General features: G+C 38.7%; 2 protein-coding genes across 4 annotated transcripts in view; one reads left to right on the top strand and one right to left on the bottom strand.

The window, feature by feature from the left end:
- Nucleotides 1-26,719, bottom strand: part of LOC147844409 (uncharacterized) — a 681,160-nt gene that overhangs the window by 300,984 nt on the left and 353,457 nt on the right. The window lies entirely within an intron of this gene.
- Nucleotides 502-17,967, top strand: gna14 (guanine nucleotide binding protein (G protein), alpha 14). The gene is given in 7 exon segments (NM_001003753.1): nt 502-662; nt 5,352-5,536; nt 5,633-5,787; nt 11,597-11,725; nt 11,808-11,937; nt 12,017-12,170; nt 16,937-17,967. Coding segments are annotated over 7 exon segments (1,065 nt in total). The 5' UTR covers nt 502-541; the 3' UTR covers nt 17,128-17,967.

Below are 26,719 nucleotides of genomic sequence, written 5' to 3'. Positions count from 1 at the left end.
ATTTTATGTATCGTCATCTGTTCTACATTTGATACTTTTCTCTATACCTTTAAAGTCGCCATGAAACAGAAGTTGAGAATGTTCTCCTCCCCCCCTGTTGTACTTCCAGTTGAAACATTCCTGAAATGGGGAGAAAAATGTAGTTTGACAAAGGGTTTGCTGAAGTTTTTTTGTTGATAGTTTTTAAAATTTTTTTGTAGAGAATTTTATGTTTTTTTCTTCATTAAAAATCATAAGGATAACCATTTTTTCAGACTGGTTATGTAAGATTTTTAGACTACATGGATATATAGTTGAATAATGCTAGAATTAGGAGAGAACAGCTGAAGCACAGAGGAAAAGGAAATGAAGGCTTTACGTGTCACTACCCACCCCATCCAGGGAATGAGGAAGAAACTCCACCTGTAAATGACAGCACATCACAGCTCCTGAGGTAGGCGTGTTCCCATAGACTTTCTTCAAGACGATTCTTTTAATACTGCCTAGTGAGCTGATGTATGCATTGACTGTGAAGTACTGGAGGTGGTTAAGACGGTTCAGGATGGAGGAGTGCTGTTTATCAGGCGAAGAAAAAGAGAAAATGAGGATTCACCAAGAAATTGAGAGGAAGCTAAAAATGGACAAGCGGAGTTCCAACAAAGAATTGAAGCTTTTACTTTTAGGTATGTACTTTATAGATTTTTATAACTATTAAAAACATTTTGGTGCTTGAAATGAATACTCATTTACTTAAAGAAAATGCAACAAAACCTTTTTATTTTTATTTTTATTTTAATTCAGTCAGTTGCCAAGGATATATTTATTATTTTCATATAGTTTAACTTAGCTTTAAAAAAAGATGTAAAACAAAATAGACATATTTAAGTAAACTTTTAAAAGTTACAAAACAGAGAGAGAGAGACAGAGAGAGAGAGAGAGAGAGAGAGAGAACAAGCTATTAATAAATACGACAATAGTAATATTTAAAATAACTACTACTACTACCAATAATGTTACTTTAAAAAAAAAAAAAACTCACAACGATCTGTAATGTAAAACATCTTTCATTTCGGCTGTTTAGCATTTTATTACTTGACATGAATTTACTATCCAATTAAAATGGCAATGTACTTTTGTTCAAATACAATTTTAAGGCTTAAAATTTTCACTTTAGTTGTTTAGACGACATATTCCTCGGTTTGTGGTCATATGCAAACACATGCAAAATCATGTCAATGCATCCGTCACATGTGTCGTTATGTTTTTCAATTCCTAATGAAAAAAACACACACAATCATATCAAGATGCTTATGAAAAACATGCAAAACATGAACATTTTATGAATGCCTAACACAGCATTTACAGATAGGATCAGTTCCAGAATGTGCAGTTGTTTCATATAGAAAATAATCACTTTTCACTGGGATTAAGTTCTTTCATGGTTTTCCCTTTGTAACGTATGTCCCTATTGGACTTTATTTTTTTGTCTAGTACTGTTTGGTTGTAATGTGACTAGTTTATTAGAAGAACTGGTGAACAAGTCTATCCAGTGTTTCCTTGTTTCAGACATGATAACAATCTCCACACTTTCAGCAAAACTTCCATTTGTCAGACCTGTTTAACATGTTAGAGATTAGTATACAGCAATCCAACTCTGAAATCTTATTTTTTATGCCATCATATGTGGTTATGTGTTATTAAACTCAACAGAATGAATTTGGTTTTCTGCATGGAGAGAATTGTGTTTTCTGTATGCATGGTGGACCATACTGAATGTTAGTGTGTCTAAAAATAGCTGTTCAGTTTCACATGAATACAAATCATATACAAATATTTTGCACCTTACTGGCAGGGTAGTTTGATGACATGATTACAACGTCCTAAGGCAAAAAATCTAACTAGGAAATACATAATAGAAATCTTTGTCTGCATTTCTAAAATGAACATCAGGAAATCAACACTTTATCATCCTATTTTTGCATGTCAGCAGTTCTGTATTGAAGGTTACTTAATTATAAAAAAGAAAACGTTGTCATAATTCTCACGTTGTCACAAAGTGTATAATTTTTAATGTGAAGAATTTGTAGTCTACATATTTCCATCATGTTTTTTTTCATCATGTCATCAGTCTGGATTTTGAATGTTTTCAGAATAATCACTTGGTTTGTGTGACTTTTGGAAGCTTTGGAATAATCTGATAGATTTGTGTTTTGTTTTGTATCACTTCTCACTTATATAAAACCTATCAAAATATTTACTTTTGCAATCTATAAAAGAATACCAATATAGTTTAAATTTTGAGTTAACAATCACCTTATACCATCAGTCTAATACCAGCAGATTGTAATGTCTTTGAAGCTTTGTGCCGTTTGTTAGCATTATCTCATTTTCCCACACAAATCAGGGAACATCCAACAGTTAATTACTCCTCCAGCATGATAAATAAAAGAAAATTAAATAAAAGAAAATTAACACGTAAAGAGAAAAATATATAGGTCTACATAAAACAATGGTAAAGCTTTAAAGACCTCTAGCGGACAACTGCAGAATCGCAATCTTTTTCCAACACGTCTAAACCTGGCCATGCTCTTATCACTGTTTTGACTTTGATTTTCATTTATCTTTAATCCAGAAAATGTTCTTCTTCTGCTAAACATGAAACTAAGGAAGTCCTAAGAGGTCATGCATTAAAATATTTTTTTTCTCTCTTGCTTTGTCGAGATCTCGACTCAACAATGTAATCTCGACATGACAAAAGTTGTTTTCTCGTGACCACGACTTAATTTACATGTTACAGTTGTGGCCAAAATGATTAGAACACTAGTATTTTCACAAGCTGAATTTGTTACTGTGTTTCTGATTTGCTGAGATGTATAGGTATGGAATATCAGTTTACATTTTCACACATTCATTTTGCTATTAATTATGATGATCCAGTTTATGAAATACTTTTACAAACCACTTCTTCTAGAAATGAGCACTGGTAATCTCTATTTATTAGTATTTATAATATGTTCTAATTCTTTCTAAATACGTTTATTATTACAAAAACCATCAAAGAGGTCTATTTACCAGCCTAAACAAAAACAAAAAAGCTTTAGGCAATTCATAACTCATTAAAGCCTTTTACTGCCATTTTAACTATCTGTATTTATATGTAAAATCATTATGATAGAAAAAAAAAACATTATTATCCAACGAATCATGCATAAAAATAAAGATACTACCATACCACATAAACACTCCTTATTGATAACAGCTGCCCTATTGTTCTAAAGAATTTTATTATGAGGGGGGAAGTTAAGTTTATTATCATTGGTAAAAATAACTTTATGAGAATGGTCATTCTACAGAAATGTGCATTTTTCTGTCCCTAAAAATAACAGCGATATCACACTTAATTTTTTTTTAGATTTACAATTTCTTTACATTTCAAAACGAAACATTATGTTTTAAACAGAACAGAAGGAAGGTGCTTTATTTTGAGGTCAAAAACAAATTACTTTTTTTAGAGTGTTATTTTTCTTTTCTCTTTCTCAAAACCATTGTGTTTCTCACTGGTGATTGATTTGTGTCGCTGGTGTTATTGTGTTTTTTTTCCCTATGTCACATTAAAAAATGTGTTGAGATATGTAAGAAATTTAATTATGATAATATTTTACATCCATTGAATTCTGCTCCTCTCAAGATTTATGATGACATCATTGCTTAGTTAATAAGATTTGTTTACATTTTTTTTTCATTTTTAAAGCAAACATATGGTTGCAGAAATGGACTCATCATTAAAAATCATCATTAAATCATGCTTTTAACAACCCTAATTAAAACAACTAAAATATATCTCCTTATTTATTGCATTATCATTATTTTGTTACCCTGACGACAAGTGCTAAAAAAATCAAGAAATAGTATTTATAATTATTATTAAAAATATTATTAATAAAGTAGGTAGTGCTGTCGCCTCACAGCAAGAAGGTCGCTGCTTGAGCCTCGGCTGGGTCCGTCTGCGTTTCTGTGTGGAGTTTGCAAATTCTCCCTGTGTTCGCGTGAGTTTCCTCCGGGTGCTCTGGTTTCTCCCACAGTCCAAAGACATGCGGTATAGGTGAATTGGGTAGGCTAAATTGTCTTTAGTGTATGTGTGTGAATGAGTGTGTATGGATGTTTCCCAGAGATGGGTTGCAGATGGAAGGGCATACGCTGCGTAAAACATATGCCGGATTAGTTGGCAGTTCATTCCACTGAGGCAACACCGGATTAATAAAGGCACTAAACCGAAGATAAAATGAATGAATGAAAAATAAATACCTTTAATATTGCTAAAAAAGTAGCACCAGTAAAGTAACACAAGTGACAAAAAAGTACATGCAATATTTAAAGTACAAAAACTATATAATTTTTTTTTAAGCTGTCATTTAAGTGGTCTCATGAAGGCAAAATGTAAATGATTATTGTCGAAGTACAAGTTTAAATGTAAAAATAATACATTAGATGTTTGACATTATGACAGATATATTTAAAGGAATAAAACAGTTTAAAGGCCAGTGTCATAATTTACTCACCCTTGACTTAAACACAAAAGAAACAATCTGGAAACCATTAACTCTTCAGAATATCTTGTTTTGTGTTTAACAGAAAATATTGACAAATATGAATGAATAAATTCGTTTTTTTTTATTTTGTATTTTGGGACAACTATCCCATTTTTTCTAAATGACCAAGAAAAGATTTAAAATCAGTGGTAAAAAATATCTTTCCCCATAAAATAAAATAGGGGCATCACGTGGTACAGTGGGTAGCATAATTGCCTCACATCAAGAAGGTCGCTATTTTGAGTCTCGGCAGGGTCAATTGACATTTCTGTGTGGAGTTTGCATGTTCTCCCCTTGTTCGTGTGAGTTTCCTTTGATGCTACAGTTTCCCCACAGTCCAAAGATATGTGGGTATAGGTGAATTGAATAAACTAAATTGGCCGTAGTCGTGCATAAAATATATTCAGGATAAGTTGGTGGTTCATTCCACTGAGGCGACTCCTGATTAATAAAGAGACTAAGCCGAAAAGAAAATGAATGAATGAAAATAAATAAAATTAAAATAAAACTTTAGTCATAAGCCATGATTCACTCAACCTAATGGTGTGGACAAAATATTCCCTCATGGGACATAAAAAAAAGTAATTCAGTCCAAGATATTCTTTTTCATACAATTTAAATATTTGGTGACTGAGCCAGACTTAAAGATAACATTATTGAAGGGCAAATCGTTTTGCTGAAACTATCCAATTAAAATCCGTGGTTTAGCTTTGAAGATATGCAGCACAATAACTGTGTGATGCATGATTTCTCTGTGCTAAAACTTTTCATGTTACTGCACAGGCACAGGAGAGAGTGGGAAGAGCACTTTCATCAAGCAGATGAGAATTATACATGGCAAGGGCTACACAGAGGAAGACAAGAGGTCCTTTGCCAAACTGGTGTACCAGAATGTCTTTACTTCCATTCAAAGCATGCTTAAAGCCATGGAGAACCTGAAAATCCCCTTTGCTGAAAGCAAAAATGAAGTATGCACCATATATTCAGACACAATGATGTGTTTTATTATTAAATATCTAAATAAAATAAAAACAAGACTGAAATTGTGAACAATTGTGTTGCAGACATTTGCTGCAATGCTTAAGGAGGTGGAAGCAGAATCAGTGCAAACAATGGAGGCTAAATATGCTGAAGCCATCAAGAGTGTGTGGAAAGACCAAGGCCTGCAGAAATGCTATGAACGCAGGAGAGAGTATCAGTTATCCGACTCTACCAAATAGTAAGTGCTGTGAATGTTTCTTTGTTTTACACATATATGATAAATGCTTTTGTTTTAAGATATTGTTTTTAGATTAAGTTGATTTTGCAGAGTTAGACATGCTTGATTTAACCATAATGTACGTATGATATGTTAATGTATAATTATATCATGACTTTATTTGGAGGAGCACATTATCATTAACCAATTTTTAACTACTTATGCATGTTCATGTAGTGCGTTTACACTGAATAACAATAGAAAAATGTCAACATCAACATGAACAGTTTAAGTAAAGTTTAATATTAAACTAATTTCGAGAGGAGCACATGCTCATTATTGACCCAGCTAGCCCACATTAGCTAATCATGATCCTCCAATCAAAGGATCCCAAGTAACTATATATATCCTCATTTCCTTTCTACAACTATCTTCGTCTGAAAGAAACTCCTCTCCGTCTTCCACCTTTATCCAGAATGGGCGGCACGGTGGCCCAGTAACTAGTACTTTTGCCTCACAGCAAGAATACCAATGGCGTCAGGTCCTCGCAGAGTTTGCATGTTTACCCGTGTACGGTTGGGTTTCCCCCGGGTTCCCCGGTTTCCTCCCACCGTCCAAATATGCTCTTTATTGTAAATAAAATAAGCCTTAATCTTTTTTCTAATGTCTTACTCTTAGGAAGTTTAACTTGACCTTAGCAGCAGGGGAGTTTGAGATCAACCTGAGCTCAATTTTCTCACGCCCTGCGAAAGTGGGAGCCCTGGGCTTAAGGATCCCTTGAGCTTATGGCCCTCTCCCAGTTAAGGATGATGTGCCCCTCCAAGTAAAGTCACAAAATAATTATACATAAAATTTAGCTTAAACATAAATGTTAATTAATACATTAATTAACAGCATGTACTAACAAGTAATTAAGGTAGCCGGCATTCACACATGAACTCTTGTGACTCATGTTTTAATTAAAGTAAGTTCATGGTTAGCATATACATTAACTCATCATTAATTCATAATAAAGTAATGTTTAGTTACATATTAATACATCATTATTCATGTACTGTTATTGTAAAGTGTTACCAAACCTAACCGTAACCCTAACCCTAACTAACCCAACCAAAAGTTTGAGAGAAATAGTGAGTGATTCTGTGTTATTCTTTTACTTCTTGATTTAACTGCAACACTGGAACATGAAATTTTGATCTTTTGTATGGAACATTGGTTGAGCATTAAGATCACGGCCTTGGTTCAGTTATCAGGAAGCATTAGTTGTCCAATATTAATTGGTAACACTTATTTTAATCTCATATATAAATCATATAAATCATTAACTGTTGTAATTTACAGTAGGCTATTTATTAAGAAATAAAAAAATCGTAATTAATAATATTAATTATTATTATTATTTTTTAAATTAAATTTGATTTATTTTACAATAAATACAATAATACAATAAATTATTGTACAATTTGCCACATTCAAACCACTGCAGAAATCTTCTAACCAACAGGCATGTCATATACAGTACAGATTCATTTCTTAATAAATGACCTACTATAGATTAAACCATTAACATATGCTATATATTTTTGTTTCACAAGCTTTGGAGACAAAGTAAATTCCGTTTTTAAATAATAGGTCACCTATGGCTTTCGTCATGAGCCATGGCTGTGTTCAAAATAGCATAAATGTTTTCAAAGCGTACTACAAAGGGAGCGCAGTTGTCAACATGAAGATCGCTAAAACTGAACTGTAAAAAATACTTGGAAAGCAAATTACACCCATAAGAGAGATGACTTTAACGATTTTTAAATTATTCTATGTTTAAATGTTGGAAGGTTCGAAAGGAAGGAAACAGAACACCATAACCCCCTCCCCCCGATTCTCAGTCATTAGTTCGCACACCTGCGTAGACCCTTTACTTGTACAGTAAGGGAATCATTTTATATGTTTTATTACACTTTAATAAAGATGGTAGTAAAAAGATGTTAAAATACCATTAAAGCAACCATTTCTGTGAAAAAACAAAGGCACATCCAACACAATTTAAATGATTTAATGATTAACACATATAGCGGACAAAACGTCAATCCATAAAACACAGCAAAGCAAGGAAATATAAAATTTAGGTAATAAATGGCAATATTCTCTCAGTTACCCTGACGACAAAAAAGAACCACCAAGTATAACACCTTTTTAATGAAAAGGGGCACAGCTTAGAAACACATGACCAGTACCTGCATTGGGTCTCTCTCTTCATGTGATGCATGAAAAAAATGGAGATTCTTGGTAAGTATTTTTGTGTGCTTGTGTCTGAGTTGGGCGATACGTGAAAAGAAACAGGAAAAGTGAAAATAAGTCTTCTCTGGAGATGTTCTGCCCTGATTTTTGGCTGTGTAGATAGATTTAATTATTAGTCAAATCACACCCATTCTCTACTGACTGACCAATGGCTTTGAGAGGAAAGTTTGCGCTGGAGCATTCCTTTGTTTTTCCTCACTGGTCTTGGAGTAGCAGAGGCCAGCTAGTGAAGTGCTGTGCAGGTAAACCTCACTCCTCTAACAGACGCTAGAAGCTAGACGCCTCCTAGTCTAGGCCTCCTAGGCTAGTCTTTAGCTTCCTTGTTAGAGCAACTGACTCCCATGCGGAAAGTCGCTGGTTTGATCCCAGCTTAAAACGGGTTGGGTGGTGTAGGACTTATGGGGTTACATTGGTGTCGTGACCCGGGATATAACTGAGGATATAACTGAGGATGCGCGTGGTGAGAGTGGTGTCGCGGACGCTGCCCTCTAATCTGCCGCCCTAGACGTGGATATAACTAAGGACGCGGTTGGTGAGGGAACTGTTGTGGACGCCGCCTTCTCCATTCTGCCGCCCTAGGCGCAGATATACAATAGTATCTGGATGCAGCCTTTACGATGCAAGCTGAGATTGCATCACTTAGCGATGCAATGTCAGACACAATGCACTCGAATGAACCCCTGACATCACTGTGAGGGGTAGGGTTAGTGGTGGGGTTAGGTGAGCCCATTAAAAACCATTGGATGCAGCTCAGATTGAACTATACCAGGTCTGCATCCAGACCCCTCACCGGATGTAACTGAGGACGCGGGTGGTGAGGATGGTCTTGCGAACACCGCCCTCTCTATTCTGCCGCCCTAGGCGCAGGTATAACTGAGGACAAGGGTGGTGAGGTAGGTGACGCGGACGGCGCCCTCTCTATTCTGCTGCCCCAGGCGGCCTTCTAGGTCGCCTCTATGGCCGCGCTGGCCCTGCATACAAGTTATCATCATATGTCCTAGATCATGCACTGTAGAATTATGTACAAAGCAGATAGTAAACATGACAGTTTTAAAAAAATACATAAAACGTTATTCATGCATTCTTACTCTATCTAATGCCTTGAAAATAGCATATTAAAGTGTTTGAAATTAAGGAGGAGAATATGTAGATTATACACACATTACATGCATTTTGAAGCAAATTTTCTAGGAGTTTTCAGGAGTCCATTTCAATACTGTGTGTGTGGGTTCCAAAGATGTGAGGGATCTTTGAAGACCATGACAGGATGGAGCAAGAAGGGCATCTTGGTAGACAAGATGTCACAGAATGATCTTATTCAAACCTTTTTAGAGCTGAGATTCATAAAAGTCAGGAGACCGGACCCAGATCTATTCTGGACACTTGTTTATATTTGCCTACAACTTTCACTCTGAAGTTTAACCCCCTTGAAAGTATTTAGGCAAAAGGGCAAGCCATTTAATATGAAACAAAGCCACAAATGGTGCATGTCATAATAGAACATTTTAATTTTAACTGCTTGCCTGCTAAAAAGTAAAATGTCTTTTTATTTTGAACATGAGAAGTATGAATAAATTAATATGTTCTTCATCTGCTATACTACTATTATCAACCGGTGCCAAAGATCAACAGGTGCCAGTTAAGCCACTTCACTTGCATTTAGAAAACCTCCCCTGTGTCCCAATGGGATAAAAAATTTAATGCATACTTCAGAATACTGACAGAAGAAATAAGTTATTTTTTCTAATAGTATATCTTTGTACATACTGCATACATAACGCAGTGGCACAGTAGGTAGTGCTGTCACCTCATAGCAAGAAGGTCACTGGTTCGAGCCTCGGCCGGGTCAGTTGGCGTTTCAGTGTGGAGTTTGCATGTTTTCTCTGCGTTCGCGTGGGTTTCCTCCGGGTGCTCAGGTTTCCACCACAGTCCAAAGACATGTGGTACAGGTAAATTGGGCAGGCTAAATTGTCCGTAGTGTATGAGGGCTCTATTTTGACGGTCCATGCGCAGAGCGCAAAACGCAGGGCGCAAACGCTTTCAGGGTGTGTCAGAACGCATTTTTGCTAATTTAAGGACGGGAAAATGCGCTTTGCGCCAAGGCGCATGAGCTAAAAGGGTTGAATTTATTTTCTTAATGAGTTATAGGTGTGTTTTGAGAATAAACCAATTAGAGTCTCATCTCCCATTCCCTTTAAGACCCAGCTCTGTTGCGCCAAGAGCGCATTCGCTATTTACAGGACGCAAAGTAAGTCTAAGTGGAAAAAATGAGCATTTCACAAGCAAACAGTTAACAGTTGACAGTTTTTTAACAGATCACTGGTAAACAGAGCATCTACTGCGTGAGAATGAGAGATAATGGAACTACTTTCACATTCGCTCTTGGATAGGGAAACCTTTACGCACAGACATCAATTAGCCTATAAATAATTAATTTAGTTTGTTAAGCACAAACATTTGTTTCAAAACTATTTCTAAATTCAGTTCTAATTTCTAGTAAACCAATAAATGAACAATAATGACCAAGTGTAGTCAAAATACTTATGGCCAAAATAATATGGTCTAAAACCTGACAGGTGGGCAAATCTAAGCTTGTTTTTAATAAAACAAATATAAATATGGATATAATAAATAATACTGCTAATAATAATAACATTATACAAAAGCAAATTGTTATGAATGAACTGAAAAAGCCTCCCGAGATGAAGAAGACATAAAAGCAGTGATTTTTCATATTTATGTACGCTAGAAAATAATATATTTTGTAATATTTTAAACCTTTATATTTATATCCTATATCTATTCTTATTATATCCTATATATATCCTTAATATTTAATTTTTTTCATATGTAAAGATATTTGCCTATTGCTCTCTTGTGCATATTAAGCAGTACGTAAGCGAGGCTCAACTCTGCGCCGGAGTTTAGACCGGGTTAGTTTTGGTCTAATGAAAAATCTATTATAGTTTCTCAAAATAGCGACGTGCCAGCGGTCCGCCTCAGAACGCCTTCCTTTTTAGACCAGAACGCCTATGGGTGCACAAATGAGCGCTAATGCATTTGCTATTTAAACAGCGTAGCGCAACGCCTTAAAACTCTTGCGCCAAGCTGAAACTACCAAAAGACTATTGCACCGCGTCTTGCGCCACACTGGGCCGGGTGTATGATAGGGCCCTGAGTGTGAATGAGTGTGTGTAAATGTTTCCCAGGAATGGGTTGCGGCTGGAAGGGCATCCGCTGCGTAAAAACGTGCTGGATAAGTTGGCGGTTCAATCCGCTGTGGCAACCCTGGATTAATAAAGGGACTAAGCTGACAAGAAAATAAATGAATGAATGTACATACTGCTCTCAGGGTATGCACAAACTTGTAAAATGTGTACTATAAATTGAAGCCAGCAGGACATTTTAGCACACAATCAAGCATTCATTAATTAAATATCATTGGATCCTTTATCCAGGGAAGTTGAAATGTTCATATTTCTGTGTTTTCTGAGTATATGTGTTTTTAAATAAGTCTTTTCTGCATGTTTTTCAGTTACCTTGATGACATGGACAGAATAGCTGCAGGGTTTTACATGCCGACTTTGCAGGATATTCTACGAGTCCGAGTTCCAACCACAGGCATCATTGAATACGTCTTTGACCTTCAGAGTGTTCTATTCAGGTAACTACTAACTGGTGTAGTGACGATGGCTAAATAACAATGGAACAGTTTGTAAATTGAAAATTTATTGCTGAATCTTCAGAATGGTTGATGTCGGAGGCCAAAAGTCAGAAAGACGGAAGTGGATCCATTGTTTTGAAAACGTCACATCTGTAATCTTCTTGGTGGCTCTGAGCGAATATGATCAGTTCTTATTTGAGAGTGCGAATGAGGTTAGTCTATTTCTTATGAGATATTAAGAAAAACTTTGGATTTGATTCTTTTTGTTTATACGATGTTATTCCTCCACAGAATCGAATGGAAGAAAGCAAGGCACTTTTTAAGACAATCATCTCCTATCCCTGGTTTCAGGATTCCTCTGTCATTTTGTTCCTTAATAAGACAGATATCCTGAAGGATAAGATCTTAAAGTCAGACCTTGCGAAGTATTATCCACAGTTCACAGGTTGGTGAATGGCTGACAATCTTATTCCTCACTTTTGGCAAATTTTCCAAGTCCTTGTTTTTCCTTTTAAATAGTCCAATTACTTTTAAATAATTATACAAGATGACATGATTTACCAGATGTCATATGCAGTTTGTTTTAAAATTTAAAAAAATTGTTTTTAAAATGTTTTAATATTTAGTTTTTGAATGGGTCTTTTGATGAATGAAAGTTTGTAATGACTTTCAATGAAGGCCCAAAACTTAAGCATTTTTCAAATCGTAATTTGTATTTCAAATATGAAAGGATGAAAATATGAGAAGGAGTAAATTATGACATGGGAGTGCCCATAACACTGGATTCTGACAAAATAATGTATGTCAACTCAAATACAACAAATCAACCACATAAATAATGTGTAATAGATATGATAAAACAAACAAAATACTGTTATGCTATTCAGTGGAGTTAAAAAATATTAGCTTTAATGTTATTTTAAGAGCCCCCACTTAGCTGATAATTGAATAAAGCGAGTTTGGCATGCTGTCCCGGGAGAGAGCCCTGTGCTCATAAGATCTTTGAGCCTGGGGCTCCCTCCCATTTGCAGGGCAAGAGGGGAGTTTGAGCTCATTTAGGTCTTGAGAACCCCTCACCCCTCCCCCCTGTTTAGAGCTGATGACAGATCATAATTTGCTATGTAGAGATATACTGCTTGTTAGTAGTTCGACTATAGTGTTAATTGATCAATTCACTTAATGACATATGTTTTGGGAAGAAACCGAGCAACCCGGGAAAAATCCACTCGAGCACAAGAAGAACATGTACAGTAAACTCCGCAGAGAAATGACAGCTGGGCTGTTAAGGATTTGAACCAGTGACGTTCTTGCTGTGAGGCAACAGTGGTAACCACTGGGCTGTCATGTCGTCCTGTATAGGGAAAGGTGGAAGAGTTTTTTTACAGTGAGTTAGGAGTCATTTCATGGGTGAATCATGCATTTGTTAATGCGGGACCAGCCATGTTCAATCATAATCACATGCTTCTCTCGAAATTAGTTAATAAATAAACTTTACTTAGTTTAATGTCACCGTTGAGGGACGAACTGAAAATCAGCTTCACTGACCCCAACAGCCATGTAAGGTAGAAGACAACAGAAACCAAAACCTTTGAAGAAACCTGTCTCAGTCGGGGGACCAGTTCTCCTCTGGCCAAATGGATAATAGTCAGAGCTGCAGCCTAGAAAGACATTGGTGACCTTGAGAATGAAGATCTCATGTGTCATGACAAATGGTGCTTGTTTAAGCGGGTCCTAGGTGAGTGTGCAGGCTAGCCAAATTGATTGCTGAGAATCAGCCTTTAGGGTTGATTCATCAATGCCCTCCCTCACCATCTGGGGCTGTTTACTGTATGTATTATTTTTTCCTCCCAGTTTGTCTGTCTCACAAACTGTATTAGAAAGACAATTTCAGAGTTTATGTGCTAGGTGAGCGTGAAGCAAAAAGTAACGTGGGGTAAAATGTAACAAAGAGTTTTAAGGTAATTTCTAGGGTTAACCATGCTTTATGAGGTTTTTACCACAGTGTTGGCAGATGTTTTCCTGCCAATTATTGTAAAATTATGGCAACATTCTAACAAGAAACACAGAAGAAACCATTTTTGCAGCATAAAAGTATTTTTTATTATAGTCAAAATTTTTTTATTAAAAAAAATCTGTGAATGCATGTATGCAAAATCTTATATTGTTGTTATTACGTAGGCTAAAAGATGGAACTATTTTGAAAGATGTAAAAACACAGTGACTGCTAGCCACTTTTGAATAAAACACAACACAGCGAGGTTAGTTGTAACAGGGTGTTACAATTAGGCCACACTTGGTTGGACACTAACTAAACTAACACATTTTTTTGTGAATTTTGAGTGAAATGTTTAAAACTTTTTAAATAAATTGTTTTTAATAGAAAATATTTTTGTGTTGCTAATTCTACAATAAATGCATTGTATAATAATATATAATAATCCAAATGTGTTTGTCCAATAAATAAATAAATAAATAAACATGCTGTGCTATGTAGAATAAACAATAAATTGAGCTAAGTAATGAGGAAATATAGCTATTATTTAAAGTAAATTAAATTAACTGTGAAATTAGCGTTTTTAAGCATGTGTTACAACTAACCCTCTGTCTGTTACAACTTGCCCCACAGGTGGGGTAAATAGTAACATTTATACTCCTGGCATTTTTGGTAAAACTGCACAGAAACCATAAATTCGTCAATCATACAGTACAACAAGTGGGCATTTGTAGGAGAGACTTTTATGTTGTTGGTAAAAAAAATAAATAAATAATTTCTCTAACCCCATTACTTTTTTCATTATTTGGCCAAAACAAAAAAGTATTGCTTTGTACCCCGCTCTCCCCTAGATAAGAAAATGCCTGTAGATAATAAAAAACATATATAGTAATCAATCATCTACCATTTTTTATGTATCAAATGTAAAGGGTTATTCTAAAGTAAATAAAACCTTACACTATACAGATGAAGGTGAAAGGGATGTCCCTTTCATCCGTAACAAGAGATGTCATGCCAGATCTTTACAATGTTACTAACTCATTCAAGTCCCCTGAAAAGACAAAAGGCAAGTGCATAAGGGGGCAGTAGAATGCAGAGAAACTCAATAAACAATCAGTCGTGACTTCTTTGCAATTTTAGCATGACATCAACTTTCACTGTATTGGATGATTGCATGGTATGTAAATGCAAAACTCAGGATTCATTTGCTCACATGATACGGTCTGATTGCTCAGCAGCAGCTTGACAGCTAACACTGTGTGTATGAAATCAGCATATAACACAAGCTTCTTCTTCTTTTTTGTTTAATGGTGGTTGGCAAATCAGCAAATGGTCTATTTACACCACCCAATGGGAAGAAATCAAAAGCCACAACAAATTATTATTTTTTCCGGTCACAATTTACAATAAGGTTTATTAGTTAATGTTAATTATTGCATTAACTAACATGAACAAACAATGAACAATACATTTGCTACTGTATTTGTTCATGTTAGTTAACGTTAGTTAATGAAAATACCGTAGTTCATTGTTAGTTCATGTTAACTCATGGTGCATTAACTAATGTTGACAAGCTTGGACTTGGATGTTAATAATGCATTAGTAAATGTTCAATTATGATTAATAAATGCTGTACAAGTGTTGTTCATGATTAGTTCATGTTAGTAAATGCATTAACTAATGAACCTTATTGTAAAGTGTTACATTTTTTCCTAATCAGATCTGTATCTCACATATATTCATTCATTTTCTTTTCGCTTTAGTCCCTTTATTAATCAGGGGTCGCCACAGCAGAATGAACCGCCAACTTATCCAGCATATGCTTTATACAGCAGATGCCCTTCCAGCTGCAACCCATCACTGGGAAACACCCATGCACTCTCATTCACACACATAAACTATGGACAATTTAGCCTACCCCAGTGGTTCTCAAACTGTGGTACGTGTACCACTAGTGGTACGCAGGCTTCCTTCAAGTGGTACGCGGAGGAATGAAATATGTCATGTTCATGCTACACACATTTAAAAATTTCTCAAAAATTATGCATATAATATGCCATTTATAAATATAGCCTATATTTCTGAGGTAATCTGCCACGTTGTTTTAACTGTGCAGAGTTGTAGCTGCTTTACTGGGCCTACTACGCTACTGTATTTCAATACTGCTCATTTTTGGTGGTATACTTGGAGAGACAATCTTTTTTCTGAGGTGGTACTTGATGAAAAAAGTTTGAGAACCACTGGCCTACCCAATTTACCTATACCACATGTCTTTGGACTTGTGGGGGAAACCGGAGCACTCAGGGGAAACCCACATGAACATGGGGAGAGCATGCAAACTCCACAGAGAAATGCCAACTGACCCAGTTGAGGCTCGAAACAGCTACTTTTTTTGCTGTGAGGCGACAGCACTTCCTATTTCCTTTATAAGAGCCTTAAAAAGTCTTAAATTTGACTTGTTGAAACCTGCAGAAACTCTAAGGGTTCACGGGGGTGCTCTGGTGCAATTTTAATGAACATATGGTTCCTTGCCGGCATTCATTGACCAACCAACCAGCAATTTTCATGCAGAAAAAAATTTATCCTGTCACACAGCAAAATGGGTGAAGCTGTTCTTTGAGGCTAAAAGAAATTAAATGGTCGGCTCAGAGTTCTGATCTAAACCTGACTGAAATGCTGTAAAAAAATCATTGATGACAAAGTTCACAGTGGAGTAGTGATGTCATGTGAAGAAAGATGTGCTGAAATTATTCAAAACAAGGGCCTGTACACTTCCTATTAACCTCTGACTGCTGTAATCTTCATAAATTCAAGTTATAACCTTTCTCCTTGCTGCAAATGTTGCTGTTATTTGATCTCGGTGTATTTTGTTAAACACAATATTTACACACACATACAAAAAAATAAAAAAATTAAGAGGAGCCTACAATATGGATATGTACAATAGTCTAATCACATTTAGTATGAATTGCATGATTGATATTTCATATTGTTTGGAGCAGACTGTAATATACAGTAGGCGTTAGTTATTAAATGGTAATTAAATTACTACACTAATTAAATGAGTTACTGCACTACCTTGTGGTTTTCAAAAAAGAAAATGCAGCTACTTTAGGTTAGCAGCTTTGGTCAATTTGTTTTTACTAATTCCTGACACTGCTGGAGATTTTTCGATTAACTCTGATCATCATTGGAAATCTTTTCTGCTTCTTCCACAGGGCCTAAAAATGATGCAGATGCTGCAATGAAGTTCATCTTGAAAATGTATGAGGAACAGAACCCCGACAAACAGAAGCGGATCTATGCACATTTTACCTGTGCGACTGACACTGAAAATATCCGTTTTGTTTTTGAAGCAGTAAAGGACACCATTCTGCGCAACACCCTCAGCGCATTTAACTTAGGTTAGGTGACAGGAGTGTTTTTACATATACTGTTAGAATGGTTTTCACTCCTGATCCAATGAAAAGCTTTATATGATCTGTGAATGAAGACTGACATTGCTGTATGGAAATATTGTGTGAACTTATAGCCTGCTTGTGCTTACATAAATTATAGACATGCCCAAAAAAGAAATGTCTAATTTTATGTTAATCAGAGGCATGCGACACAGGTTTGGAACAACATGAGGTAGAGTGAATGATAAGATAATTTTTATTTAGTGTTAGCTGTCTTTTAAACTTTTTAAAAAAAGAATATTTTTTCAGGAAATGTCAGGAACTTTTTTTTTCTCTCCACTAGGATATTTTTCTATATGAAATGCTTTATTATGCTAAATAGATCTAAATTTACTGCAATACCTTAATTTGTAATATCAGGTGAATTAGATAAATATTTTCATTGATACTTAATGTAGCATCTGTTGTGAATATCTTCAATATTGCATTCTATTTCTAACAGATTTGAATAAAATATGAATTAAGCCTTATAGCATGAAAGGGACACTTTGAATCCATGCAAATCATGTGTAGCCACTGTCTTTGCTATTCAAACAATCTGCTTAAAACTGACATGGACATAAGAATGATGCCATTATACAGATTGTTTCATGTTTATTGTAACATGATTACAGATGAATTCAGTGAAAAGTGGGAAAAAAGCTGCTGCTTATTGTAAAATGTACCGAGAAATCCAATCAAATACTTTTGCATTTAGCAGCCATTGCATATTATTTAATAAATATTATACAAATATATATTTTTTATTATTTGTTTTTACATTTAAATTTCATTAAAGGACTTTTTTTCCAGTAAAAAGTTTTAACTGATTTCAACACTTTCTGATACTATAGGAGTGTCACAATTGCAAAATTGCTAAATATGGAGTCACTGTTAATATAACATTTTTGTTTATGCGTATTTTTGTATGGACAGTCACATTTTTCATTGCGATAACTTGAAAACAAAAGGAATATGTGTATGACACATACAATTGTTTATTTTACAACCAATATGTTGGTGAGAAAAAATAAATGTGACCATAAGTATTTTTTTAACCTTACGTCTGAGAAGTGGCAACTCTGTGTATATGTATATAGGAAATTTTCACAGTATGTCTGATAATATTTTTTTCTTCTGAAGAAAGTCTTATTTGTTTTTTTCAGCTAGAATAAAAGCAGTTTTTAAATCTTTACACACAATTTTAGGGACAAAATTTATTAGCCCCTTTAAGCTATATTTTTTCTCGATAATCTACAGAAAAAAAACATTGTTATACAATAACTTGCCTAATTACCCTAACCTTTCTAGTTAACCTAATTATCCTAGTCAAGCCTTTAAATGTCACTTTAAGCTGTATAGAAGTGTCTTGAAACATATCTAGTAAAATATTATGTACTGTCATCATGGCAAAGAGGAAATAAATCATTTATTAGAAATGAGTTATTAAAACTATTATGATTAAAAATGTGTTGAAAAAAATCTTCTCTCCATCAAACAGAAATTGGGGAAAAAATAAACAAGCGGTCTAATATTTCAGGGGGGCTAATAATTCCGACTTCAATTGTATATATATATATATATATATATATACTCACACAGGGCATGACTAACTTTTTTGATCACCAGCCACTGTGGCTAGTAGATTTCCAACATTGCTATTAGCATTGCTGCTAGACACACTTTTCCTGTTGGGAAAATATATTTTATATGCATAAATTTGACTTTGACATGCTAAAATGACTTGATTTAGATTTTGTGTTATGTCTACATGCCTTCTCGTTCATTTAAGTTGTTGTGTGTATCGTGTATTAGCTTGCTCAGTGTACATGAGCAATTGGGTTGTGTCGCAATGCAATAAGTTTTTATTTCACGACTTTTCAGGGCTCAAATTTGAGGATTTACCAAATTTATCTCTGACCACACCAAATAAGTATTTCTTAGCCACTATTTTTTTTATGTGAAAACAAGTAAAATATAGCTGTATAGGTGCACTTTATAATTCAACAATACTTTCCTTTAAAGAAAAAAAAAAACATTACATTTAAAAAAGAATTATTGTCATGTATCTAAAATATGCACAGTAGTCTGTCCAGGCTAAAAGTCCCAGATCACCAGTTAACTACACATAAACAGGGAGTAATCTTCCATTAAAGCTATGTTATTGTAAAAAATGATAATTAAACCACATTAACAAAAATAACTGTGAGTAAAAGAAAGCAGGTGAAACAAACCGTGTTGATAATGAAAGGATGATCACGCGAACAGGGTTAATATTGGCCTGTTAATAATCTGTTCAAAGACTAATTAAAATGAAAGCAATGACCACTGCTGTTTACAGAAGAATATGTGTATTTTTTAACTTGAGCTCTTAAAAGCAGCAGGACTGTGGGTGCACGATCATCGCTCTTTGTCCAGTTTATTACAAAGGGAACTGATCGAACCAGTTGCACTTCCTCTAGGCACGGTTGCTTCGCGCAAGTAAACAGGAGCACATGTGCTTATTGACGAACCCTGCTTTAAAGAAAACTACACTTTAAAAATGATTACTAATCAGCCAAAGTGGCTAGTGGAGGTGTCTGTCTAACCCGCCAGAGCTGAAATCTACCCACATTTGGCAGTTTGACAGGTGTTAATGTAAAGCCTTGTATATATATATATATATATATATATATATATATATATATATATATATATATATATATATATATATATATATATGAGCAATATCACACAAGTAGCAGTGCAATATGGCTGTAATTTCACTTTAGTTTAAGCAAACTGAACCCAAGAGCATATTTATTTCAAAAATCCTTACTGATCTCAAAATTAGCATAGCTATGGCTCTTTAAGTGAAGCACCAAACATTGATGTTGAAAAAATGCCAAGATCCAAAGCATGAGTGCTACTCTTTTGAAAGGTGGTAACCGAAAAACTAAATACACTTTTTTAAAAACTCTTCTTAATCTTCAAACTAATGATGATTAAACTCTAACAAGTCTTTCTCTTAAATTTAAACACCTAAGATTGCTTTTATTTTTAAAATATTATTTTCTTCATTCAGTACCATGGAAAGCATTCTGGGAACTACACATCCATTACAACAAATCAATTATTAAAATTTTAAATTAAAATATTGAAATATTACGAGTAAATGGGTATTAATATTTAACTCTTTTCACTCGTTAATTTATTACATGAAATAAATGTGTTAATATTAAATATTTAATTAGACAATTCTAGTCTAATTCTATTCTATCATTATTATAACATTATTATAACAATATTACAAGTTAAAAATTATGGGAGTAAATTTATTAGATTTTACCACACTAAAAAGTTATTTCTTTTAGTGCACATTGGTGGGTTTTTTTGGTGGGTATGAACCACCTTTTTAAGCTTATAGCACAACATCTCCACTGGACTCAGGTTAGGCTTTGACTAGGCCACTCCAAAAATATATTAAATATATAGGGCTGGGTAAGATAAGGATTTTTTTTTTGTATTATTTGTATTATTATTATTTTATTATTTTGGCAAGTTTGTAGACATTACTTGATTTTACTGTGTTAAGTGAACTTTAACGTGGATCTAGAAAATAAACTAAAGAACTTTTTTAAACTTTACTGAAGTTCATCAAGTAAGTTTTACTGAGGAACATTGCTCAGACATTTTAGTTAATGGAGAAATAATAAATATAGTTGATTATTTTAAATATTTAGGTATAATTATTGACTCTAATTTAAATTTTGAAAAACACATTAAGAAGGTTTCCAAAAGTGCTAGAGCAAGCCTGAGGATTTATAGAAACATTAGGCATCAGTTACCTATGGCTGCTGCTAAACTTTTCATGAATACATTTTCCCTCACTTAGGCTATCTTATTTTCCTTCAAGCTGGTCCCACACAAACATTACAACATTAAAACCATTGTATGTTATATATAAAAAAAACTGCAAAATTTTTAGCTAAAAAGCCAAGGAGCTATCATCATTGTAATTGTATTTTCAAAATTACTAAAACTTTCTTATTTTATGCTGATGTATGTTTAATATATAAAATATTTAATGAACTTGCACCACCACCCCTCAAACAATGTGTGATTGTCGGCAAGGACAATATATGAAAGACTAGGTCATCTTTTAGAGGTGATTGTTCAGTTAAACTTAGGAGATCTGCTTTTGGACAATAAGTTTTTTCGATTAAAGCAGCAGAAAGATTGAATAAAAGTATGTCAGAGTGAGTACCACTTTTAATAATTTTTTTAATTGTTCTTAAAATTTGGTTTAAACATAATCAAATATGCAGCCACTGATTTGATTTCATTTAATTGACAATGATGTATTTTATTGTACTGTAAGTGTACATTGTTTTATTTTTTTACTGTTAAATTTGTTACAACTTAATGCTCAGGCACTACAGATCAATGACTGTAAAAAATATGGACGACGCGACAGCCCTTTTTCCCATTGAACGCCTTGAGGGCAAAACGCCTGCTTGACGGGCACAAACTGTCGCAAATAACTGCTGAAATTGGAGCCTTGACATGCGCAGAAGGATTTTCTGATGGAGCCAGAGGAGGAGCCACGAAAATGAGCAGAGTCGAGCTTCCAATCAAACGCTTTATGTAAAATCAACTACGCCCCCCGAACTTCTCAGCATGAGTTTGCTGTCATATCAACACAAATGGATGTAATAACTTTAACAAATATGAGGGTTTTATATATTCAATCGCGCCAGCTCCAGGCCACAGCGCATAACCTACTCGCGGCGTCGCGGGCTGATTCCGGCTTGCATGCGGCAGCGCCTGCTCACTCGGCCGCCGCATCTGGCTCGATTGACTCGGGCTGGAATTGGGTAGTGAGTCCAGGCATCCGGAGTAGGTCCAGCAGAGGTAACGTTAGTCAGTCTGAGCTCTAAGAGATAAGTCTCCGGCAGGCGAGAATCTAGCCGGAACTGTGTTTTGCTATCTGGGTGGCTAGGCGTGTATCAGCAAACTAATAAAGCCCGAAAAAAGCCCTGAACTTAGCGAATAAACAGTGTTCCACCAGGATCATGTATGTCAGAAACTATAGTTCCCCTTCGGGGGGAACTTCAGCACTATAAGTGGATTTGATTGTAAAATCCACGCATTGGGAGGTTCGGTTCAGAAGCTACTCGTCTGAAAGAGTATTGAACGGGCCAATTAAGAATGAATTGGCAGCGCAAGCCTGCGCAGGTGAGCGGCATAAGCAATCAACTGAGTATATAAGCTCACCTGGCGCCAGCAGACGCTATCCTTTTCGCTTCAGAGACTTTCTGATCGAGTCGATGAGGGTTCCTCCTGCTGTGACCAGCGATTCTGAGCGAACGAGAGCATTCTCCCGGTCCAGAGTGTGTACACGCAGTGGCAGACGGTCGAGCTGGGTTTCTCCCTTGCCTGGCGTTCTTTGGGTCCGGTCCTCCAGAGCGGTGCGTATAAAGTTGCAAACTTCACAGAAAGAGCAACACAGTCGTGCAGCACGTCCTTATCAGGACGGCGCTCCGACTGTGCGTTTCTGGATGCGGTGGTTTCCTGTCCTCGGATGATGGGCGCGGGTACTGCGTTACATGTCTGGGGGTCCAGCATGTTAATGCGCTGCTCGCGGGCAGTTCATGTCGTCATTGCGATGCCATGACTGTTGCGCAAGATCGCGGTTAGCCTTTGCAAAAGGACGAACCACCCCAGTTGTCCCCTGCTCTGCAGCGGGCACTCGGGCAGATCTGAGGGTTTCAGCGAGAGATAATCCGTCGCCTACGGGCCCGCGGACCTCCCGCTCCTCTAAGCGCTCCATCCAAGCTTCGGGCGGGGTAAGCGATCCGTCTAACAGATGGTAGCCCTTACGCCCGATGACACCGGAGACCAGATGTCCACCGCGGCATCGGAGGGTGGGCTTTCATTGTCCGATGATGATCCAGACCCGCTCGCCCCCTTCGGGCTGGTGAGCGCTGTCACTACGGATCCTGAAACGGACATGTTAGCCGTGCTTTCCCGGGCTGCTTCGGCCGTGGGTTGGAGATGGTTTATCCCCCAGCTCCGCGGCCGGACCGACTAGAGGGGCGTTCCCTTCTTCCCGGAGGTGCACAGTAGGCTCACGCGGTCTTGTAAAGCACTTTTTTCTGCTCGGGCTGCGTGTTCCTCCACCCTAACCACTCTTGACGGTGAAACAGCCAGGGGGTATGTGGCGATTCCTCAGGTTGAGTGCGCGATGGCGGTAAATCCGCGCGGCGCCTCTTCTTGGCGGGGTCCGCCTCGTCTCCCATCCAAAGCCTGTAAGTTATCTACCTCCCTCGGAGCTAGAGCTTACATAGCTGCGGGCCAGGCTGCTTCCGCCTTGCATGCGATAGCCACCTACCAGCGCTACCAAGCGCAGGCGCTGGCCGAGCTGCACGAGGGTGGGTCCAACCCAGGCTTACGAGCTTCGCACCGCCGCCGACTTAGCTCTTCGGACTACTGAGTCCGCTGCGTGTGCGTTGGGGAGGACGATGTCCACATTAGTGGTCCAGGAGCGCCACCCCTGGCTGATATGCGCAAAGTCGACAAAGTCCGCTTTCTTTACTTCCCCATATCCCCAGCCAGGTTCGGCGACACTGTCTGTGAATTCACCCAGGAATTCAAGGCGGTGAGAGAGCAGTTGGTGGGTGATGTCTTATCGGCGGTCCGTAGCCCGCTCCGCCCGCCGTGCCATTCATACCTGCTCCTCGCCGAAGGCGCCCGCCTACGAGAGCTGCTCCGCCCCCGCACACGCCTCCGGCGAAGCGAGCGTGTCGGGCACCTCGGAAGCAGGCAGCCCCCCTGCCCAGAACGCCGCTAAGTCCGGCAACAGACCGCGAAGCGCCCCTGGGACAGGCCATCTGGAGAAGAGGGAACTTGCTCTTTCCCCGCTGGAGGGCGGGGCCCCATTTCCAACGGCACTTTTTACTGCCATGAAAACATTATGAAAGGGCACTTTTCACTTCCCCAGATGTGACAGCCCGAAATCTGCCAGTCTGGGACGCTATGCTTTCTAGCTTGCAGATTCGGTGCGTTTCGCCAGTGGCTCACGAGCGCTGGGAGGACGGTCTCCTTTCTCCCACCCCTCGAGCCTCCCCTCCGGAGCTCGGGTTTGGAGTGAGAGCAAATATCTCACCTCCAGCTTTTCCGTGGGACCCGCGAGCTTCCCGGATCAGCACACCCACTCCGCGCTGCCCCACTGCTGGTACGTCAGCGATTGTAGCGATGAGTCCATTAGCGAGAGCTCTGCCTGCCTGGTTAGCGCGGGCCAGCTCTTCGCGGTGGCTCATACGCACAATCAGACTCGGCTATGCGATTCAGTTCGCGAAATGGCCCCCCAAGTCACGGGTGTGTATTCACCAGGGTCAGCCCCCTGTCCGCCCCTGTCTTGCGAGAGGAGATTGCTGTCCTCCTGGCGAAGGATGCAATCGAGCCGCTCCCTCCAGCCGAGATGGAGAGCGGGTTTTACAGCCCATGCTTCATCGTGCCCAAAAAGAGCGGTGGGTCACGGCCAATCCTAGATCTGCGCGTTTTGAACCGCTGCCTGCACAAGCTGCCGTTCAGAATGCTCACGCAGAAGCGCATCCTCCGGTGCGTTCGTCCTCTGGGTTGGTCTGCAGCATTAGACCTGATGGACGCGTATTTCCATGTCTCCACTCTTCCTCGCCACCGACAGTTCTGCGGTTTGCGTTTGAAGGTCGAGCTTGGCAATACAAAGCCCTCCCCTTCGGGCTCTCTCTGTCTCCGCGGGTCCTCACCAAGCCCGCGGAGGGTGCCTCAGCGCCCCTTCGGCTCGCGGGCATCTGCATACTCAATTTCTTTACGACTGGCTGATTTTTGCCCTCTCTCGGAGCAGTTGATTATGCACAGAGACAAAGTGCTCTGGCACTTCCACCTGTGGGGGTTTCAGGTCAACCGAGAAAAGAGCAAACTCGCCCCCGTGCAGAGGATCTCTTCTCTCGGGCTGGAGCTGGACTCGGTCACCATGGCAGCGCGCCTCTCCGGAGAGCGCGCTCAGCTGATGCTGTACTGTCTGAGAGAGCTCGACACTGAATTCACTATTCACTGAATGGTGTGTCTCTCGCTGAGAAGACCCCCGTAATTTGCCAGATCAGCGTTGTGCTTTCTTTACGCCGAGAGAAGTTGGAGAGCAGGCTGTCGCCCTCCACACTCAAGGTTACGTGGCTGCCATCTCCGCTCTCATAACGCGGTGGCTGGCGGCACCGTGGGAACGCATAACCTCATCATCCGGTTCCTCAGGGGCGTTAAGCGAATTAATCCACCACGCCCCCTCTCATGCCCTCTTAGGATCTCGCCCTCGCTACACAAGCCGCGTCAGATCCCTTCGATCCTCGACTCAGTATCTTTCTGTCCCTGAAGACAGCTCTGCTGGTCGCGTTGATATCGATTAGAGGGTCGGGGACCCGGAGGCATTTTTCGGTCAGTGACTCGTGCCTGTAATTGGGCTGGCTTCTCTCACGTCCTGAGACCCCGCCCGCGATATGTGCCCAAGGTTCCTACCACTCCGTTTTAATACGAGGTAGTGAGCCTGCAAGCGCTGCCCTCGGAGGAGGCAGACCCAGCCCTTCTTATTGTCCAGTTCGCGTTTTGCGTATTATCCGGACCGCACTCAGAGTTTAGATCATCTGAGCAGCTCTTCGTCTGTTATAGCGGTCGGCAGCAGGGAAGTGCCGTACCGAAATAAGTTCCCACTAGATTGTGGATGCCTTTCTTTCACTATCAGAGCCGAGATGAGCCGCGTCCCCCGAGAGCGCGTGCGCACTCCACTCGGAGCTTCGCATCCTCTCGAGCGCGCGCACGCGGCGCCCCTCTAACAGACATCTGTAGAGCTGCGGGCTGGGTGACACCCAACACATTTGCAAGGTTTTACAATGGAGCCGGTTTCCTCAAGGGTATTAGGTAACCCTTGGTGATTGAGGAAACAATTCGGTAGGGTGTTGAAACACGCTTGCTGCGCCATTTTCCCTAACACGGAGATACGTGCGCCTTTTTATCTGTCAGTAAAGTTCCCCGTCAGGTGAGCCCTGCAGATTCCTCCGTGGCCCCCAGCACTGACTCAGCGGAGGAGTCACTTGCTGGCCCACTACGTTGTAGGTCTGCCCGCTGGTCAGCCCGCGTTTTGGGTAAAGGTGCCTGCTATGCTCGATCCCCACTAGGCGATCCCATATGCTTATTCCGCCACGGTTAAGTCCCCCCCCTCGGCGGACCCGTGTCTTCCCTCCCCGCTAACCACTCTTTTGCTATGTGTACTCCCCCTTTTTAGGGCTAGTCCATATGTAAATTCTGCCATCTATCCCCCCTTGGGTAACGGATGGCCTCCGCAGCGTCCTCCCTATCGGGATTGCACGCTTCCCAACGTACTGTCGTATTTCCTAGAATTATCTAGATGCTCACGACTTCCCAAAAAATATATCTAAATCCGTAAAACTTCTGTTGAAGTAGGATAAATTAGGGCCAGGGACACGTTGGAGGACCGCGCCCCCCATGATGTGGGTGCGTCACGCTTGCTTGACTATCTCCTCATCGGGGGTG

This window comes from Danio rerio, chromosome 5 (assembly GCF_052040795.2).
Source record: "Danio rerio strain M-AB ecotype USA chromosome 5, GRCz13ab, whole genome shotgun sequence".
NCBI lineage: Eukaryota > Metazoa > Chordata > Actinopteri > Cypriniformes > Danionidae > Danio > Danio rerio.
The sequence above is the reverse complement of the archived record's forward strand: the minus strand, read 5'-3'. Positions and strand labels throughout refer to the sequence as shown.